The sequence below is a fragment of the Eublepharis macularius genome, chromosome 14 (assembly GCF_028583425.1).
Source record: "Eublepharis macularius isolate TG4126 chromosome 14, MPM_Emac_v1.0, whole genome shotgun sequence".
NCBI classification, from domain to species: Eukaryota; Metazoa; Chordata; class Lepidosauria; order Squamata; family Eublepharidae; genus Eublepharis; species Eublepharis macularius.
The window spans coordinates 45160823-45183104 of NC_072803.1; the positions used below are offsets into that span (position 1 = coordinate 45160823).

A 22282-nucleotide genomic window follows, 5' to 3' on the forward strand; every position below is an offset into this window, starting at 1 on the left:
CAATCCAATTTCCTTGAAATCCAGTTTCTCTTACTTTTATTAATATGCCACCCAGTTTAACTCACTTCAGTTCACTTTACATCATAGATGCACTATTGTGCCACTCCTTATTAAAGATGGCAAAGTCTAGTTACAACATGTAGGTGTCAAATGCTTACATTTCTTTCACAGCCTAAGTGCTACTTTGGTACCACTGGAAATGATTTCCACAATGTTCACTATGCTGTCACAGCACGCAAAACAGGGTTGGGGGGGGGGAATATGTTGTTTGGAGTGGCTTGGCCAATGCCAGTGTAAACTGAATAGTCATATTACAATCTAGTCAAAACACCCACTGTACATTAGGTCCCATTTTCCAAGACTGTCGCCGCATTATTTTTTAAAAAGTCATGTTGCATAATTCGCTCAAAAAAGAGTTATGTATGTTAACCACAAGGTTCACTACTAGAGAACATGCTCACAGAATAAAATCCATAACATTTCTCTGCAGCAGTTACCATCTATTCATGAATATGGCTAGAACATGTATTACAATTTTATTGGTCAGGATTTAAAGCTTTATACAGTTCTTGCTATGATTATAACTCGATATAGAATATTTTACTATTTTGAATGTGCTGGGCCATTATTTTGACAACAGATAATTTTCAAAGGAGACATATGCAAACCAGGGTTAATGGAGCAAAATATGTATACATATAAATCAGTCAAAGATGCCTTGCCAAGCAAATACCGTGCAGTGTCTGCTTGTTTTCAGATATATTTATATAAAGTTAGCCATGTTAGTCTGTAGTAGCAAAATATTAAAGTGTCCAGTAGCACCTTTAAGACTAACCAACTTTATTGTAGCATAAGCTTTCGAGACGAAAACATATGCTACAATCTGACAGAGAGATGTAGCTCTCGAAAGCTCCTATTTACTTGCACTGTGTAATCCACTTTAGAGTCTCAGTGAGAAAGTTGGACAATAAATAATGTAAATAAATACATACTGCTGAAATCAGTAAGATTAAGAGTGCAATCCTAATAACATTTTGCTGGAAGTAAGCCTCATTAGAAGCAAGTCTTTCACACACTCAGTTGAATACTGATTGTGCACATATAAGCCAGATATTCTCAATTTAACAAACAGAATTTTAAGACAGGTCCTCCTTTCATGTGCTGCATCTTCATGGAGGATTAAACACAGACACTATAAAATTTGCTTAGTTTTATTAAAACAACAGTTTGAGATTTCATATTCAGATTTCTTACAACATGGTGCTGGATTTTAATCAAGATGTGTCCTTAATTTAAAGACAAATCAGAACAAATGCCAAAGAAAGAAAATGGCAAGAAAATAAAGTTTATCAGCGATTGCCATTTATAAACGTATGAAGACTATATTAAATTGCCCAAACCCATCAGTCCACTCAGCTCAGCACTGTCTGCTCTGATTGACAGTAATTCTCTCACTGCCCTGGATAGAGAAAGGTCTTTCCCATCACATGCTACCTGCAGATCTATAGTTGGTACTGAACCTGGAACCCACTGCATAAATGGGCATACGCCCTTCCCCTTGGGCAGGTATACCCTAGGCACATGTTAACATTTCCTATAACGGTACAGATTTCTAAAACACACTTCAGTATCCAGTATAGCATTCATGCTTATTAAGTAGCTACAATTTTAAGTCACTATAAACTTTCTGTAGATTAAAAAGTATAAGCCCCGACCCTACTCCAGTGAGCTCCATCAACGAGGCAACACACAACTTCCCTAACCCACCACAGACACACAAATGCAGCTCCTCATACTATTTTTAAATTAGGATGTAGGGTGGGAATACATGGATATTAAAATAGCAGCTTGCAGTGAGTTTCTTAAAAGTTTTTTAAAAGCTCATATTTCTTTAAGTCAGGGCTCAATAGCTAAGATTCCACACTAACTTTGAAATACTGGGCTGACTGCTATTCATAAATGTCGAAGAACAGCAGTAAAGATCACAGATTTCTGTCTAGTGGCACCTTCTAGTCCATCATCAAGGCACACATATCAAAGACAAAGGTGAAAACAGAAATCTACCTGCACACACGTATCTATCACATTTCAGGCCATATCACTGACCATCAATTTTAATGCATTTAGTGTAGGCTAAGGCAGCTTTACCCGTGACCTATATTTGTAACATACATTCCATATTTTAAAAAGTAGATGGTGCCTTACTTTTCATACCATATATCTGAATATTTGTGTCTTGTTAAGAAATGGGAATAAATATGTTTTTTAAAAGGGAGACAAAGGGTTGCTAAATTGAAAAAAGTGACTTGGAACACACAGGACTTTTTTCAGTAAGAGCAAAAAAGGGATTTAAAAAACAACACTATGCAGTTGCCCCTACCTAGTCTATATATTTTCCCCAACAACAGCATAGTTGCATCCTGAGAATGAACGTTGCAGCATATTTAAAAACTTGATCAAGACATAATACACTGACATGGGAAGAGGGGACATTTTACACTTTATGCTAGTCACACTCCAGCATGGATACTTTATACTTATTCACACACGTGGTGATGGGATGGGGTACTTACATGAGATAAATGAACTAGTACTAGAGAGCCAGTTTGGTGTAGTGGTTAAGTGTGCGGGACTCTAATCTGGAGAGTCGGGTTTGATTCCCCACTCCTCCACTTGAAGCCCCCGGGGTGACCTTGGGCTAGTCACAGTTCTCTGGAGATCTCTCAGCCCCACCCACCTCACAGGGTGATTGTTGTTGTGGGGATAATAATGGCACACGGCATACTTTGTAAACCGCTCTGAGTGGGCATTAAGTTGCCCTGAAGGGCGGTATATAAATTGAATGTTATTATTATTATTACTGCTGATTCTGCAGGTTGTAGTAAGTATGAGGCAAATTACATTGTCTTGAATTAATTCTTTCAAAAGGATTTTAAACACAAATTACAGAACCCCTTTTCATCATTCTGGCATTCTACAGCAGGATGACACGGGGGTGGAAAAATACCTCCTCAAGTGAGCATTCAAAAACCTTAATGTTACATTTTTTAGTTAAATGTCACTTGCTTCTTTTTAATCTAATAACCACACACTAAATAATCTAGAATTATGACATTAAATAGTTTGGGTGCTCTTTGCTAGATATAAAATAATAAAGAGGTCAGAATCCAGCCCTTCTATTTTAATCAAATCTAACTTCTACAACTGTGTATCACAAATGGAGTAGAACAGAGTAAATCTACCCAAAGCTATCAGGATTCTTTAAGTTTTGGCAGGAGCAGAGAACTGATGTATTGGCTGTAGCAGTTTCCAGAACACAACAGAACTCTTAAGAGACACAAGCGGTACTTAGCCAAGCCCTAGCCACATTAGCAGCAGATGTTTATGTATGCAGGAAATATGAAGACAATATACATTCATATTAACAATGTAGGGTTTTATTTCAAATGTTTTACCTAGAGGCTGAATTCAGGATATGACTTTATTAAAAATACAAGGTATCTGAAAAAAATCAGAACAATTATTTTACTATACAAATTCAAATACCTGTAGCCAGTTTTGTTTTATTTTTGAATCCTTAAAAAACCCAAAGCAAACAAAACAAAAATATAATTGGGGCAGCCTTTTAGGCCACTTACTTATACTCATTTTAAAACAAAATATAACTAGGACAATTCATTTTTACATCTTGGACATGTGTATGCTACACTTTGAATCGAGATTCCCATTGTGCACGCTGAATATAACTTTGCTGCTGAAATTTCTTTAAAATGTACACACACAAAAAAAGAAACACCTCCCCACAGATAACCTCCTGAATGAAATGAAGGAGATCAGACTAGTTCTGATGTCTTGCTCCATTTTTATTAATTTAAGGAAAAGTGCTGCTTTCCCTAAAAGTCACTCCCACAAATATGCAAGAACAGCCGCCAGCCGCGGTAAGTGCCGGAGACATTTCATGAGCACTTGCAGAAAAGTTGTGGGAAGGAAGGGTAGGACACAAGAGGTGTGCAGAGAGATGGAGAGACACATTGCTACAGACACAATATACAACACATTTAGATAATTTAAAAATAAAAAAGGCAAGAGGCAACATTTCAGCAGCAAAGTGCTCAATAAAAAGTATGTCACAGAGAAAACAGTACTACAAGCTGAGCCATGTCTCAAAGGAAATATGGTGTGGTTGTTCTTGGCGGAATCACACGTTCGGAGTCTGGGACTGCCCGGAAGAGCTTTGGTTCTCTCGTATTTACATCTTTAAAGACCATGATTGAAGCAATATTTCCACAGCGATAGCAGTAATTCGGAGCGGACCATACAGTTACCAGCTTCTCATCAAACATAAATTTATAGCCTTCGTGCACCAGCTGATGTGCTCTACAGATGAGCTTTAAGTTGTTGATGTGGACAAACTGGAAAAATTAAAAGAGATGGGGGTCAAAACATTTACAACAGAAACTAATGAAGGAGGCGACACCTTTCACCAACAGCAGTCATCAAAAGAGCATTATATTTAAATAAATATCCCATTTGAGGGACGGCCTTGCTTTTCACTTCGAACTCTCAGATGGCTCCCTACATGAGTCAATGGGCTGGATCCTAAACCACCACCTGCTCACTGCCAAGGTCACCCGTCAGAACTGCACCTCGGGCTTTCCTAAGGATTCACCAATCTCCAAGAGCTGCATTTTGGGAAGCAGAGCAGACTGCAGAAGGAAGAGGAAGCATGAAAGTTCCGTTTTGTAAGCCCATGGGGCAATGTACGTATGTAGTGGACACAATGATATAAAACACTGCTGTTTTTAGTACCGTTCTACAAGGCTTCAAATGACTTAACAGCAGTGGCAAACATATTTCCAGCCGGATTCTGGGCAGCAAATACAACTAGAACTTATTAATTCAGTAGGATTGAGGTCTCCTCATCTTAACTGCTACATACAAGTCACAGAACACCAAATCAGAATTTTGCAAGAGAAACAGAAAGAGCATTTGTCCCCACAAAATACTCATTCGACCCACAGGCAATCATACGCTAGAAAAATAGCTTTCAGTGGTTTTACAAATTGAGAAACTCCCTCAATTAAAAAGATGATCAGCATTCTTACCATATTTTCATAGACAACACATCAAATGTAGATTAGACATGCTTTTTTACCTCTTTTGATTGTAATAGTAGAATATCAAACATTAGAAACTGCTGCTGGGCACATCAGTTGTAACTACAGTTCCCAGTGGTTTAGTTGGGATGCAGGGAGCTGGGGGGGGGGCAGTAGGATAGCTGCCTCCCACCTGCATGCTCCCACATTCCCCCATCACGCCAGAAAAGCCCAGTTCAGTAAAAATCACCTCTGTTATTCTGGAAATGACAGAGAAGCCATGGGGCACACTGAAGCTCAGATCAGTAAAAATTGCCTGTTTGAAGGTGACTTTTACTGAATTGGGCTTCAGCACACCCTGCAGCTCCTCCGTCACTGGCATGACGGCTCGTGAGTGGCAGGTGGGAATGGGAGGATGGAAAGCGTAGTTGTAACTGAACATTTTATAAGATGGGTTTAGAGCTCTTTTTCTTACCTCATTGGTAACTTTTGCTCCGAACAGCCAGCCTGCTCCTCGAGGACTAATAGCCCAGGTGTCAACGTCTTCTGGGTCAGACCAAACAAGGTCACAAAAAGCTCCTTTATGTGGAATCTCTTGGTTGCGCTCAATAGTTCGGATCTGATCCAGTGTTTTGATGTCTGGAGACAGGCCCCCATGTACGCAGAGTATCTGCTCATCTATTAACTTAAAGAGGGAAAACATATTTTAGGAGCATCACATGCTTGAAATTCAATAGACATTTGAGAAGTGAGATTAGAGAGTCAGTCAATTTCTATTTTCAAAAGCTGCGTTTAATAAAAACACTTACCGCTGCTACCGTAAGCATGTCAAAGACTTTGGTGCAGTATCTCCAGGCATTAGCATTACCGTATTTGGTTTGGCATTCATCTGTTTGAATGAGAGAAAGAAGGGAGGGATGCATGGAAAATCATGTTGTATTAGTTACAATTTCACTGTCCAGCTTGACTAATTGGGTTGCAGGCTCAGTAGATAGCAAAGCAGAGGCATTAAGAATTTCTAGAATTAATGAAAGCCTGGCTGCATATGTTTACCTAACTCAGCCTAGGGACACTTCCACAAGTCACTTAATTTAGGAAGAACTTTTCAATTATCCTATTGTAAAGCGAAACATCTTAACTCATCAGCACTTCTTGATTGACTGACAGAACAGATCTCCATTTTAATCTATGCTGTCTAAAGTGAAGAACGGGCAGGTTGTGGACAATCTTAACCTACTCTTATTCCCTGTTCAAGAGTGGGTGACTTTTGACAGACAGAACATATGCTTGAAATTTCCAATCCCCGGGATCATTCAGCAAAGTCATGAAGAGATTTGAACTCAGTATTTTCAAGCCTAATCCAGTTACTGTCTGTTAGTCAAATCTCATATAGCTTCCTGCACCCCCATGCCTATGCAAATCACACCATAAACACAAACCTTATACATAAGAACATAAGAACATAAGCAAAACCATGTTGGATCAGGCCAGTGGCCCATCCAGTCCAACATTCTGTCACACACAGTGGCTAGAAATCCAGTGCCATCTAAAGGACTGTCAGTGAGGCCAGGACACCAGAAGCCCTCCCACTGCCTTCCTTCCTATACCACTTTTGCTAGATTTTACAATCCACAAAATCAGATCTCTACCCACAGCTTTCAATGTTACATTTTCACCTGTTTACAATTGTGCTAAAATCATTACAGTACAAAAAACTACAACTTCCAGAAAACAGGGTTAACATACCTGTAACTTATGTTCATCGAGTTCTTCTGTGCTAACACACATGGGGACTGCGCAGGCGCAGGCCAGCCGCCGGAGAATTTTCTAGAGCTTCCATGGCTCCGAAGGGGCCGTTTGTCGCGCGCCTCAGCGACCGTTTTCCCGCCCAAACGGTCACGTGATCCTCCAGCGACCAACGGCCCCTTCCCTCAGTTCTCCCTTGCCGCCGCTTGACCAACACACTTCAGCCATAACACCTTAAAAACACCAATTTCCGTTACAGCCATCACAAAATCGTGCATTGGAGTTCACAGCGGGGTAGGAGGGAGGGTTGTGTGTCAGCACAGAAGAACTCGATGAACATAAGTTACAGGTATGTTAACCCTGTTTTCATCTTCGTTCTTCTGTGCCTCCACACATGGGAGTGTACCAAGCTTCACACAATAAGGAAGGCGGGGGTGAAGTCCAACACAATTTTATTAAGCAAACAAGAACAACAATAAATAGATATGCATATATACATCTATGTAAAAATACTGTGTAAGGACACATAAATACTCAATATTTACATATATACACACCCCCAGGTACATATATACACTTTCACTCAAGGGTACCCAGCAGGTACGCCAAGAAAGTCATTCCAAAACTCCCTCAGGAAAAAAGGGAGTGTAAGACAGCCTTGGCCACAGATACATCTTGCTCCGCATTGACATCAACGGCGTAATGCCTGACAAAGGTGTCTGCAGAGGACCATGTGGCTGCTTTACAAATGTTAACCAGGGGCACCCCCCTGAGGAGTGCCGAAGAGGATGCTTGGGACCGCGTGGAGTGGGCTCTGACATGAAGCGGGCAAGCCACCCCTGCCAGGGAATAGGCCTTGCTAATGGCCGTCACAATCCACCTAGACAGGGTCTGTGAGGAAGCCCTGCTACCCTTGTCCTTGGCCCCAAAACATACAAACAGGTGAGGACTGGAACGGAATCCCTTCGTCCTATCCAGGTAATAGGCTAGGGCCCTCTTCAAGTCTAGGGAATGGAGGGCCTTTTCCCCCTTAGAGGAAGGTTGAGGAAAGAATGCAGGCAGTGAGATATCCTGCGAGAGGTGGAAGGCGGACACCACCTTGGGCAGGAACCCGAGGCAGGGACGCAGGACCACGTTGTTGGGATGAAACACAAGAAAGGGAGGGTCAGACCGCAGTGCAGACAGCTCACTGACCCTTCTGGCCGATGTGACGGCCACCAAGAATGCTACCTTGTAGGATAGCATATCCAAGGGGCATGTAGCCATAGGTTCAAATGGAGGCAACATGAGACGTGAGAGCACCAAGGACAGCGACCACTGAGGCACTGGCGCCGACACAGGTGGGTAAAGATTGTACATGCCCTTAAGGAACCGGGATTGTGGGTGAGAAAACACCGTAGCACCCTCAACTCGGGCGTGAGCAGCTGATATCGCTGCCAAGTGTACCTTGAGGGAGGACACCTTCAAGCCCAGGCCACGCAAGTGGCACAAATACTCGAACACAACCCCCAAGGGACTGCTTTCGGGCACCACTCCTCTGGCAAGTGCCCAGAGCTCAAACCTGCGCCACTTGGCCGCATAAGCGCGCCTAGTGGATGGCCGACGAGCATTCAGGAGGACCCTCTGTACCTCGTCAGTAAAGCCTATCGGGGAGGAACGATCCGCCAAGCCGTTAGGTGCAGCTTCCTGGGATCGTGGTGGACTAGGCTCCCGTTCAGGAGAAGGTCTTGCCGAGGGGGCAGACTGACATATGTCCATTGGGACATCCGCAGGAGCTTCGGGAACCAAACCTGCCGTGGCCAGAAGGGGGCCACTAGGATGCAGTCCGTCCCGTCCTCCTCTATCTTGCACAGGACCCTGGGAATCAAGGGGAACGGAGGAAACATGTAGTGCAAGCCCTGCGTCCACGTAAACTGGAAGGCATCCCCAATAGAGAGGGGGTCGCTCCCTGCCCTGGAACAGAACGTGTGGGCCTTGGTGGTCGCCGCAGTGGCGAACACGTCTATCACTGGATGACCCCACATCTGGAAGATCGGCCCAACGCACTCTCCGTTCAGTTCCCACTCGTGGTCTAGTAAAGGGGCCCTGCTGAGGGCATCTGCCCGGGCATTGTCTGACCCAGCCACGTGTATAGCACGGAGCGACACGCCGTTCTCGATAGCCCACTGCCAAGTGAGTGTGGCTTCCCGGCACAGGGCCATGGACACTGTGCCCCCCTGCTGATTCAGGTAGTACATGGCAGTCGTGTTGTCCGTCTGCACCAAGACCTGACGATTTCTCAGCAGTGCTGTAAAAGACACAAGTGCGAAACGAATGGCCCTTAGTTCAAGCACATTGATATGGAGGGTCTTTTCCCTCTCAGACCAGACATCTTGCACAGACACATCACCACAGTAAGCCCCCCATCCCAACAGAGAGGCATCAGTGGTAACCGTGATGTCATGGTGTTGATACCCAAAAGGGGTCCCTCTAAACAAGTTGTCATCAGACAGCCACCAGTCCAAGGAGGAGAGGATGACCCTCGGGATAGAGAATTTGAGGGACGGAGGGTGCAGTAGAGCATCGTACCTCCGCACAAACCAGTTCTGGAGAGGGCGCATACGCAGCCTAGCGAAAGGCACCACAGAGGTGGCCGCTGCCATATGCCCTAGTAAGCACTGGATAGTGCGCACAGACTGGAACCGGTTCCTTTTAAACATGGACACTAGACCCCTTAGGGACCGAGCCCTCTCCAAGGGGAGCAGGGCCTTACCCTCCACAGAGTCTAAAAGTGCACCAATGTAGGACACCTTGCAGTTGGGCACCAACTTGGATTTCTCCAAGTTCACCAGGAGCCCCAGGCGTTGGCAAGTGCTAAGTACCAAGCCAATGTCCTGCACCAGCCTAGACTCCGATTCAGCCACGATGAGCCAGTCATCGAGGTACGGAAAGATGGTACAGCCTTCTTCCCGTAGGAAGGAAACCACAGGGGCCACACATTTAGTGAACACTCGTGGGGCAGTGGACAGGCCAAAGGGGAGCACCTTATACCGGAAAACCCTTTGCCGGTAAACAAAGCTCAGGTACTTCCTGTGCTCCTTCCGTATGCCCACGTGAAAGTATGCGTCTTTTAAGTCAAGAACCGCAAACCAATCTCCCTGTTTCAGCAAGGCGATCACAGCCGCCAACGTAACCATTTTGAATTTGGTCACCTTGAGGAAGGCATTAAGGCCCCTCAGATCTAAAATGGGACGTAAGCCCCCATCCTTCTTAGGGACCAGGAAGAACCTAGAGAAGAAACCCTTTACAGAGTCCTCATAGGGCAATTCTTCCACAGCACCCTTGGCCAAGAGCGACACGATCTCCGCATCCAGCTCGGCCATAGTGTTATTGACAGCTGTCAGGGGTGAACTGCATCTAGGCAGCTCAACGAACTCCAGCCCGTATCCCAGTTCAACAATAGTTAAGACCCATGAGTCAGATGTTATTGACTCCCACTCAGAGAGGAGTGGACTCAGTCTGTCCGAAAAGTTCGGGGATACGGCTGGCGTGACCCGTCAGTACTGCCTCCCAGCGCCCTGCTGATCTTTCTGCTGGGCCGGTTGCTGCGCCGGACGAGGCTTGAAGGGCCGACGCCTCCTCTGCTGTTGTGCGGGAGGGTAAGGCCGCTGCTGGTAGGCAGGATACTGTTGGTAGCCCGGTCGCTGCTGTTGGTATCTGCCCTGGTAGTGGTAAGGGCCGGACCGGGGAGCGTACCGTGGCCTGGAGGAGGGCTTGTCCGCTGGAGCCAGACCCAAGGACCGCGCCGTCTGCCTGTCCTCTTTTTTCTTTTTCAGGGTCTCGTCAGTCGATTTGGAGAACAGCGAGTCCCCTTCAAAGGGCATGCTCTCCACCCTGGAACGCACCTCCTGGGACAGGGCCGTAGACCGCAACCAGGAGTGGCGCCTGAGGACCACCGCCGAAGCCATTCCCCGAGCAGCAGTGTCGGCAGCGTGACTCCCAGCATTCATCTGCTGTTTAGACAGCCGGACAGCCTCTGTCTGCAACAGGGAGACGACAGCCTTCTGCTCAGGTGGGAGGTCTCGAGTGTAGGATGCCAACTTCTCCCAGAGGTACAATTGGTACCCTGCCATGATGGTCTGGTAGTTGGCGATCCTCAGACCCAGCGAAGCGACGATGTACTGGCGCCTGCCCATGGCATCCAGCTTCTTGCCCTCTTTATCGGCAGGCACCGAGGACTGACCCGACCGTCGGGGGTTGAATTCCTCCGTGACCAGGGAGGAAGGTGGAGGGTGCTTCACCAGTGCCGGCCAGGTACCCTGCTTGATCTTGTAAAGCTGCTCGATGCGCTTGGATGTTGGAGGCTGATCACAGGGCACCTGCCACACCTTCTCCACAATCTCCTCAATACCCTCGAGCATGGGGAAGCCAACGGACGCCGGATTATCCCCATAGATGCGCTTGAGGAGCTTGTCCTTGGTCTTCGGGGCTGCTGAAGAGATGTCCATCTCGAGAGCCTTGGCCATCCTTGCCATCTGGTCGGCGTAGATGCGGAGGTCCTCGAATGGCGAGTCCGCAGATGGCACTAGCTCTTCAGCCGGCGACGGTTCGGACCAGGACTCCGACTGGTAGCCGCCAAAGCTCTCCACATCCTCCTCATCGGAACCGAGCTGGGATTCCGGAACCTGGAGTGGAGGGGGAGCCCACGCCGGCCTCGACGTCGATGGCCCCGGTTCCGACATGGAGAAGCCGGCAGGTGCCCCTTCCCACTGACAACGGTATGGCGAGGGGAGGTAGGAGGCCTGTCGATGTTGGGACGCAGTGGACCGGGCCGATCGGACACTGTCCCCAGACCGACGTCGCTCACGACCGGCAGCTGGTGGAGATGGACGGGCAGGGGAAGGACGGCTCCGACGAGGAGACGGGCTCGGTTCCAGCCTCGGCGACCGAAGAGCAGGCGATGGTCGGCTCCGACGGCACGGGCTCGGCTCCGGCCCCGACGAGAACTCCGCGGGCACCGTCTCGAAGGCCATCGGATCCGGCACCGGCACGGCGAGGCCCTCTGGTTCGGGGGAACCCAGATGAGGGGAAGGCGTGTGAGGAAGCACGATGACCTCCTCCTGGGGAGCGGGATGCGGCGACCGATGATGCTTGGTCTTCTTCTTCTTCTTCGCTGGTTCCGAAGAAGACCTCGGAACCGACGCGCTCCTCGCCTTCGAAGGGGACCTCGGCTTCGACCTCTTAGACTTCATCGGAATCGACCCGGTCGTCGGTTCCGATCGGGGACTCGGTACCCGGATCCTCGGTTCCGACGTCGGTCTCGGATCCGACCTGGTGGAAGATGCGCTACGGGGCGGCCGCACCGGTCCCTGCGCTGGAGAGGCCGCTCTCGACGCCGAGGCACTCGGGGGATGCGGTTTCGACCCCGACCTCGCGGAGGCCACTGAGCCAGCTCTTGATTGCCGTTCGGCAGAGGGGCTAGGGCCGGCCTTGGGGGAAGGTAACGGGGCGCCTCCGGACATGACCTTCTGCCACAGGGAGGAGTTCAGTCGGGCCTTGCGCTCCTGCCGGGCCTTGCTGGTGAAGCCCTGGCAAATCCTACAGGCCGACACATTGTGTGTCTCCCCCAAACAAAAGAGGCACAGTTCATGGCCATCAGTCTTGGCCATTTTCGTGTGGCATTGGAGGCAATGCTTAAAGAGAGCCTTTGAGGCCATCTTCAGGGGCACGCTAGAGAGAGGTCAAACAATCCGGGTCGTATTTACCGAGTCCAGTCAAAGTCCAAATCAGTAAGCCGAAGATTAGTCGAGGTCCGAAGTCCAAAGTCAAAAAGCCAAAGATCAGTCAGAAGTCAGAAAAAGCACAAAGCACAGAGCAACGAAGCTCACGTTCTCTCCAAGCGGCGGCAAGAAGAGAACTGAGGGAAGGGGCCGTTGGTCGCTGGAGGATCACGTGACCGTTTGGGCGGGAAAACGGTCGCTGAGGCGCGCGACAAACGGCCCCTTCGGAACCATGGAAGCTCTAGAAAATTCTCCGGCGGCTGGCCTGCGCCTGCGCAGTCCCCATGTGTGGAGGCACAGAAGAACGAAGATGAAAAACATGTTAATTCATTATGTTTTTATGTCAACTACAACTGAATTTTCTTTTTTTAAAAAAGAAAAACTCTTACCGTAAAATCCATACACTTGAGTTATCTGTCTGCTTTCATGATTTCCACGCAAGAGTGTAATACGATCAGGCCATTTTGCTTTTAGGGCAAGAAGATATGTGAATGTCTCAAGGCTATAGTAGCCTCTATCTACAAAGTCACCCTGAAAGTTAAAACAGTGTTTCACTTGGTGGCAGAGCACATATTTTGCATGCAAAAGGTCCCAGGTTCACTCCCTGGCATCTTCAGGTAGTGGATCTTAGGAAAGTTCCAGGAAGGACCTTAATTCTGCCTGAGACCAGGGATAACCACAGCCAGCCAGAGTGGACAATTCGGGGCTAAAGAAAATGGAAGCAATGGTCTGATTCAATATAAAGCAGCTTCTTACGTACACGTTAGAGTGACTTGGGCAGCAATATTAAGCACATTTACTTGAGAGTAGGTTTGATTGAGCCTCGTGGGACTTAATTCAAATTAGGCTGTTAGTCCAGAAACATTTTTTTATGCCTCTCTTTTTTACAAACCGAATCAGCAAAAACGTTGGGAGAATCATGACTATCTGAACAACTCTATGGAAAAATGTAGATTCTTAATAGATTGGGTTAATTTTAGAATCATCACCCTCTGCTCCTCTATCTGCATACATAGTGACAGCACATTTCAACTCTCTACCCCTCTCCTACTTGTGAACTGACATCTATAAGAGAATCTCCATAAAAAGGAACAAAAGCTGCAGCATGGATTTAAGCAAATTCTAAGGAATTTCAAATGGTATCCAGTCCTGTCAGTTTTGTGCAGAATCAAGTTAACAGTTTCAAAGTTCTAAGCACCTGGATATTTTTCAAACCATGTTGACAACGTATAGCCTTTTGATTTCTTTCCTAAAACTCACCACTGCACTTTTTCAGATTAAGGAAAGCAAAGAGATAAGGCATACTGAATACAGGCCAAAAGCCCACTAATTGTTCCAAATTCCAGATTAACATTACATTTAATTAACAGTTGTTGTATTTTTCAGCATTCAGTCTGTACATACCATAAATATGTAGTTTGTGTCAGGAACCTGACCTCCAGTTCTAAACAATTCACATAAGTCATAAAACTGAAAGACAAAAAAAAGGGGGGGGAGAGAACTTTAACAAAGGCAGATTTGCAGCATTTAGAGTCACTATCCAAATTACTCAGAACTTTCATTTGATAGTAAGGGGCAGGGCCGGCGCTTCCATTGAGGCGGAGCCGGCCCCCACCTCGGGCGTTGAACTCTGAAGGAGACGCCCTGCTGGCCCCCCAACGACCGGCGTTCCCTGCAGTGTGCGCGCTCCTGTGTGCTCATGCAGGAATTTTCCTCTCTTGGTGCAAGGCATTTCTTCTGGAGTGCAGAAGGGCAGCCCTGTCTTCCCGCTCAGCCAGCGCATGAGGAGCTTCGAGTTCAGCTCCATCAGCGGGGACATTTCTCTCTCCGCCCTTTCCCCCCCTCCTCTGCTCTCTCTTTCTCAATTTAAGCCTTGGGCAAAGCTTCTGCGAGCAAGAGATACTCTAGCTGGCTGGGGAGCAGCGAGCTCCCGTCTGACCTTTTGTCCCCCTTGCTCCCTCCTTTCTTTCTTGCTTCTCCTCCCAGCCGCCATGTACTAAAAGGAATAGCAGGAGGATTGCCCATTGGAAATAATAGGAGAGGCTTGAAGGCCAACTGGAGATAATGGAGCCAGGGATGCCAATTTACTTGCCTGGGCTCCATTGAAATGCATCACAACACAAAAAAAGTTGCAAAGAAAATGCGGAATGGATTTTTCATAAAGGTCTCTGGGATCAGATGGAATACTCTGGGAGTGGAATGACAGCCCCCAGAGCGCAACGACAGTCTCTAGCTATAGAGTTTGTGCTCCAGGACCAGAAGGACAGGTTTCAGAGTGGAATGACAGTCCTTGGAATAGGCTCAGTGCTCTGGGACTAGAAGAACAGCCCCCAAAGTGCAGTGCAATGACAGCCCCTGGGAGTAGAAGCAGCGTTCTGGGACTGGAATGACAGGCACCAGACTGGAATGACAGACCCTGGGAGGAGCAGAAGTGTTCTGGGACTGGAATGACAACTCCCAGAGTGCAATGACAGCCCCTCAGAGCAGAATCTGTGCTCTGGGAAGGAATGACAGGTTGCACCGTGGAATGACAGCCCCTGGGAGAAGCAGAAGTGTTCTTGGACTGGAATGACAGCCACACGGAATAGAACCTGTGCTCAGGGACTGGAATGACAGGTCAAAGAGTGGAATAACTGCTCCTGGGAATAGGGTCAGGGCTCTGGGACTGGAATGACACCCAGTATCATTCCACACCCACTGCCATTCCAGTCCCAAACCACTGATTCTTCTCCCATGGATTGTCATTCCACTCTGGGGTCTGTGTTGATAGATCAAGAGGGCTAGCCGTGTTTATCTGTAGCAGCAGACAAAAGCAAGAGTCCAGTAGCACCTATAAGACTAACAAAATTTGTGGTAGGGTATGAGCTTTCATGAGCCACAACTCACTTCTTCACTACTGGACTCTTGCTCTTTTTTTGTGTTGTAATGCATTTCAATGGATCCCATGCAAGTAAATTGGCATTCCTAGCTCCCATTTTCTCCAATGGGCCTTCAAGCCTCTCCCATTATTTCCAATGGGCAATCCTGTCATTCCTTTTAGTAGATCTCTTTTCCCCTCCCCAGCTGGCATCAACTCACCTTTCCTCAGGCTTTTTTTTGGGGGGGGGGCTGCTTTTGGTGGAAAAGAGTGGCTGATTGTGTGTGTACTGCCACAGAGGAAAGAAAAAGTGAGGTGAGACACATACAATTCTCTTTCAGTCCCTGTGCGACAGGTAGGAGCAAATAACTGTTGTTGGGTTTAAAGTTGTTGTTTTAAATTCTATTACTTTCCTCCCCCCTTCTCCCTTTCATTCTCCCTCCCCCTTGTTATTCTCCGATCCCAACGCTGCTCCCCCTTCACTCCAGCAGTGCAGTGCCCCAGCACTGTGTCCCCCTCTTTATCACCTTCCTTCTCTCATTCCCTAGTTTACATATATCACACCACCTTCCCCCTCTCCCCCAATAGTTTATTTCAATATTTATACATCACTTGCTTAGCTGTCAGCTGCTGTTGACTTCAAACCCAAGTGGGGGGAGGAGAAGAATGAGCATGGAGGGTAGTTCCCGAAAGGGATCTCTGACAAAGGTGATCAATATTTTAAGACTTGGAGAGAGTCAGAGAGAAACAGAAGGCTTCAGCTCAGTCTCCCCCTTCCAAACATCTCTCTCCTCCAAGCAGGCCCTGTAAGAAAAGCCCTCCTTCTACTGCCAAGAGTCTCTGGGTTCAGAGAGAGGTGGGAAGAAAAAGAAAGGGAAACAAATACACAAACACACACTCACTCACACACTCACTCTCTCTCTCACACACACACACACACACTCTCTCTCTCTCTCTCTCTCTCTCACACACACACACACACACACACACACACACACACACACACACACACACAGGTGTGCTCAAAACTTCAATGCAAGTCATTGTTTCTGCTCACAAAATAGATTTTTGGCTCACAATAAGAAAAACAAAGATTGTTGTTATTCTCACACTTATTTTAAAAATTAAAAATTTAAATTAAGAAATAAAAAATTAAAAAAGTACAAAGTTTCAAGTTTTGTGCTTTTCATTTTTCCTACATTTCTTCTGTTTTTTAAAATTGGTTAGTGGGGGGGGGGGGGCGCAAGTAGGTATCTCACCTCAGGCGCCAGAAACTCTGGCACAGACCCTGGTAAGGGGTGATCTTTGCTTTTTTATCAAGTAATGATTCTGAAAGGCATTTACTTAGTACCCACAGGCTGAAGAGAAGCATCCATTGCATGTACCTAGACAGAAGCTCACATTTAAATCATTAAAATGCTACTTAGCTTGATCTTGTAACAAGCTGATGCTACATTCATACCAAACAGATAGCTAAGCAGGTCGACCTTGCTCCAGCTGACTAGCTGGAGCGAGGGGGGATTTAAATGTTAACGTGCTCCTGGCACCACTTGTCAGCGGTGCTGTGAGTGCTCTAATCCCCCCTTGCTCCAGTCAGCTTGCTAGCAGCTTGCGCAGCAGAGAAACAGCCTATTCTTGGCTTCACCTGGCCGATGGAGGGGGTGGGGTGTCTGCTAGTCAGCTGGAGCAAGGGTTTTTTAAAGCACTCCGGCCCTGGCCTGGACCAGCAAACTGGTCAGTTTGCGAACCTGCCTGGACAATGAAAAGTTCGTGATCACAAGTTTGTGGGCCACTAGCCAGCTGAAGCAAGGAGGGGGATTTAAATGTTAAAGTGCTCCTGGCGCCACTTCCTGGTGAAAAGTCCACAATCCGCCAGTTCGCAAACACTGAACCAGCTGAGTCCGTGCAAAATTTTGATCCATTTTGCAGTCCGTGCCCACCTCTAATTCCTACTATAATTAGCTGGAAATGTTTAAAACTTGATTTAAGTCACTTCATACAGCGAAAAGAGATGGGATGTTTAAAGTATAATAATTTTGTCCACAATAATCAAGTGATTCCATATGATACTTTTCTGCTTTCTGTAACTAAAAAGCTTTATAGTAGAAATTAATACGTTTCTTCTGTTCCTCTAATAAAAAAAATTGTCAAAATGTATTAATTTCCTTTTCTTTCTCATCTGAGCTGTCTTCTAACTGATCTACATAGTAGGTCAGTGAAAAAATACATGAAGAAATGGCACCCAGAGGTACAACATGATATTGATATCTGTGTGGAATTTCCTAATTAAAAATGTTCTATTTAATCCCTGCCTCACAATGCATAAAAATGTTATAAGAATGGCAAATCAGGGGGATTAGCCTCAAGTAAATGAGCAAAAAAATATGTTCGATGAAAGGAAAGTGCTGGTTGGCATTGTAAAGCAGAAAATGCTAGGTTTTTTTTCCATACACAGTAAAATGATGGCAAATGGTGATAGATGTGATGATCACTATTGGAATAAGGTATAGACTTTCCTTTATCCCAGAATTAAGCCTGCTTAATTATGCAGAGGAAATTCCAAACAAATCTAAAGACTTTGTATTAAATGAAATAAATGGGCTTAGACTGGAGTAACTCTTCTTAGGATTGCACTGTAAGAAAGAACAAGTGAATTGAACGTCTTTACGATTTATTTATTAACTTCCATGATTAGAAAAAAAAAGTATGAATAAAGTACATTTGTGGAATTTAGTTGTACATAGTATGGAATGAAATGCATAGGAAATGTGAAATTAAATGAATAAATAAACCTAATCCACAATTTTTGCTTTTTCGCCTACAGGTCACAATATTTAACGTTAGGGATGTGCACCTGAAAAAGATTTGGGTTTGCCTGGTCTTGTTAGTAAATACAGACAAGAACACATTCCTCTTTCCCTCCACAGTTTCAATAATGAAAAAATAAATCACAAGAGGTTTCAATACAGTAACCATTCATGTCTTCCCATAAGCTAAAACTTGCAAATTGTTCTACAAAACTTGCAGATGTCAGCCCTCTCTGCTGCTGGAAATGACAGTGCCAAAAGAATAATCTGTATGAAACTCCACCTGTCCATGTATGTCTCCACAGACGGTAACTGGCGTAGAAACAGGCTGCACATTAGATTCTTCCAGAAGCAGGTCACACACATAGTCACACAAACGCTACAGAGAGAAAAATTATTTGGGTCAGTATGAAAATTGTCTGAACTCAATAACCATCTGCTTGCTGTATCCTTACAATGCAGTCTAGATTTTGGAGAAAGAACAGCTATATGAGAACAACCCACAGCCATGCTATTTTTCCCCACCTCTCTGAACCACTGCATTGGATTAGAGAAAAGGTTTAATCCAGTATAACATATTGAAATATATTGTCAAGCATCTTGTCAAAGGACTAGAATATATGGCAAGCTGAACTGTGTAGAAACTTGTCAAACTACAACTGGTCTGGATGGCACAGTCCTTCTACATGCCATTGTTTTTGCTGGGTAAACTATAGACATCAACTTTTGATTTGCAAAAGCTTTTTCCTCTTGCTCACTAGAACAAAATTCTTACTTGCTATTAGCCTCAAGATTATTTACAAAGATTTCAGCAATGAAGCCAATAGCGATTTTATTTTTCTGATAACTTATTCAAGCATTTTGTTCTGTGTATGATCAAATAAGAGACACATTTGATAAGATATGGAAGTCTTGCGTTTTTAATTGGATGGCTTCCTTTTTTGCTTCTTCGTAGATGGCGAAGGGTGCCATTTGATACTAGCCCAACCCTCCATCCTTTGAATTCATAGACCATTCTACAAAAGGTTCAAATAAGGAGACCTTAATATTGGAACCTGAATGGTTTCCTATTAAGGAGCTCTGACTCTCAAAAGCTTACACTCTGAAAATCTTGTTGGCTTCTACACGGTGCCACTGAACTGAAATCCTGCTGTTCTACTGTAGACCAACATGGCTACCCATCTAACGGGGCCTGAAAGTTCTCACTTAACTCCCCCACCCCTAAACATCCAGGAAGAATTCTGGAGAACATGACAACTTGCACACTTGTAAGGTGTTATTGCGGTTGGTCTCATTAAAAGGTATTATACAGCTTTTTTTCCATCCTGGACTTTGCTGTGGACCAACAGAACTACCTACAGCCCACATTATTCCAGAGCTTGTCTACTGAAGACATCCAAGAACTTTTTAATTTTGATAACAGAAAAGAGTTGACTGAGCAAGAACAAAGTACCAAATGGCTTCAACAAAGTACCAAATGGCTTTACAGAAAAGATACAATGTTGCCATGAAGAACCATTTTTTAAAAAAAGTACAGTTAGGTTATGCCTTTCTACTAAAACATACTGCCCCAACATATGGCACAAGCCATTGTAAATGGCAAAGAGCTTTATCAGGCTTATGTACATTTTCAAAATAGAGTTGTGTCTTAAACTAAAAGCTAGCATACTCTTGCTGCAAAAACATGATGGTTCAACAGACAGTACCATCTTACATACTATAGTGGTATGAATGAGGAAAACAGATTTTTAAAAGCTCCTAGTGTAAGATCCTTTCAAGAATCATGCAAAGGCAAAAGTTCTGGGGGCTAAAAGTTTGAAATGCAAACATACAGCAAAATATTAGCTATAAACCATTTCCTGGAGACAGCCTCTATGCTTAACAAACACATACTCATAGAGAAAGGAACCCATTTATTCCCATCTCTCATTGCACTAACACACTGACATTGTGGAGATGGTTTGCTTATTTCAAATAATCCATTTGTGATACACATAGGAAGACAGCAGTGCTCCTAAAACTTTAATAGATATTTATTAAAATGCTGGGATGTCAGATACTAGGCTTATCTCTGCAGCATGTCAAACAGAGAAAGAACACTATACCTGACTAAATATCTTCTTCTATGCACCTGCTAAGAAAGGAAGCCTTGCTATTTTCCTACATTAATATGGCCCTTCTTCCCCAAAACAAACTGTTTTGGTTTTCTCCCCTACTAAAAGGCTATATTGATCAGAAAAGCTACACCCGTTTCCCTGATCTCAGCATAAAGGATTATTAACTCATCTGTATGGGTTGGATGCAAACTAAATTTGGCATTTCCTACCAATCTCTTCTACTACAGACCCCCTTCATGTCATCCTCAAGGTCCTCTATACCCCATTCTGTGGAAGTCAGTGGGCTTCACCGAGTGGTAAAAAAATAATGCTCTACTGATTGAAAATTTAATCTAGATCTAATTCTATGTCAAGTACAAAGAGGATACCACTGCCTGCACCCTTCTCCCATTCTAAAGTTCTTCCAGCTCAATCACCAGATTCTGGCATTTTAACCTTTTTAGCTTGTTTTCAACAATCACAGCCTATGTGCTTGAGAGAGTTTACAAAAAATACTGCAAAAACTAAAGCCAACACCTAAAAACCAAATTACTCTCCAGAAAATTCTGCCATTAGCCACCATTCTCCAATACAGCTTATCTGTTTATAGTATTTCTAGGACACCTTGCTCTGCAAGTACTTGAGAAGGCTTACAAAACCACCCAGAATTCAGCACCACCATACCAATCAATGCTTAGAGAAGAAAGCCGCTCCAGGTAACCCCCTTCCCCAAAAAACTCCCCTGGATAGCAATTAGATCTACTGATGACATTTCAGTTCCACCCAAGGTTGCCAACTACGGGTTGAAAAATTCCTGGTGATTTGGGGGTAGAATCTGGGGTGGGTGGGTTTTGAAGAGGGGAGTATAATGCCATGGAGCCCCCTCCAAAGCAGCCATTTTCTCCAAGGGGACTGATCTCTGTGGCCTAGAGATCAGCTGTAATTCTGATTACAGCTCCAGGCCCTACCTGGAGACTGACATCCCTAATGCTACCTCCACTTCCTCATACACGAGACAGCTTCCAAACCGTCCTCCAAACCACCGAGGCTGGGGGCAGAAGAGACTCGAGTCCTGGCCAACCGTAGGATGCCAACATGCCCCACTCGCCTCTTTGGCTCCCCTAAGCCTCTTATGCGCCGCCTCTGCCTCCCAGGCGGTCGACACAGAAGAGGACACTGGAGAGCAAGGAAAGAAGACCCCACGGCTGCCTCCTCGCGGGGCCTTCGGGGCGCCCGCCTTACCTTGAGGTCGTTCTCCGGCAGGTACTTGCAGAGCCGCGCGATCTCCACGTACTTATCCAGATCTAGAGGCGCCATTTTGGAAGCGCCGCTTTGAAGTGGGGAAAGAAGAGGAGGAGGGAGAAAACGAGAGAGAAAAGAGAGGGGGGGGAGACCGGGGCCGGAAGGAGAGACCCGCACTTCCGGGTGGCCCGTCGGTCAATCCACTCCCGTGAATTTCCAGACTGAGCGCGCAGGGAAGGAGAGGAAGAGTCCCAGGAATCCTTTTTTCCCCTCTCCTTCTTTCCCTGATCTCTCCCGGCGGGAGGGAAGGCGGGCCTGGCCGGAAATGACCGCCCTCACTTCCGGAGAGCGTTTGAAATCTGTAGAGGAGCGTCCTTCTGATCCGGGCCAAAGGCTACTTCTGGCTTCCCCGCGCCCAGGTTGCCCTGCGGTATTTTGCGTCAGAGGGCGCCAGAAGCCGTTGAGCTCTGTGGCATTCTGGGATTCGTAGTCCATTCCTCCCTCCTTATCCTGAGGATAACGGTGTTTCCTCAAGAAGATAGTTTCAAGCAGGCCTGCAGTAGAACAACAGGACCTGAGTCCAGTGGCTCCTTAGAGGCCAACCAGTTTTACAGGGGATGAGCTTTCGAGAGTCAATGCCCCCTTTACTGCCTGACCAAAGGATCTTTGACTCTTGAAA

The 22282-nt window shown here is 45.8% G+C and overlaps 1 protein-coding gene across 1 annotated transcript; it reads right to left on the reverse strand.

Annotated features, from left to right (window-relative positions):
- Positions 1–3415: 3415 nt before the first annotated feature.
- PPP6C (protein phosphatase 6 catalytic subunit) lies at positions 3416–22001 on the reverse strand. The gene is made up of 7 exons (XM_054998148.1): positions 21604–22001; positions 18549–18644; positions 14006–14071; positions 12991–13132; positions 5906–5985; positions 5572–5781; positions 3416–4412 (listed from the first exon to the last, which is right to left on the reverse strand). Exons 1-7 carry the CDS (start codon positions 21676–21678, stop codon positions 4164–4166), a joined length of 918 nt encoding a protein of 305 aa, XP_054854123.1. The 5' UTR covers positions 21679–22001; the 3' UTR covers positions 3416–4163.
- Between the last annotated feature and the right edge of the window lie 281 nt (positions 22002–22282).

What these genes read in the sequence shown, in the direction of transcription:
- PPP6C (XM_054998148.1), bottom strand. Translation starts at nt 21,678, where the DNA reads ATGGCGCCTCTAGATCTGGATAAGTACGTGGAGATCGCGCGGCTCTGC. An exon ending in ACACAAACTACATATTTATG is followed by an intron (nt 13,133 to 14,005) that starts GTATGTACAGAC and finishes TTTAACTTTCAG; the next exon opens with GGTGACTTTGTAGATAGAGG. An exon ending in TCAAGTGTATGGATTTTACG is followed by an intron (nt 5,986 to 12,990) that starts GTAAGAGTTTTT and finishes TCATTCAAACAG; the next exon opens with ATGAATGCCAAACCAAATAC.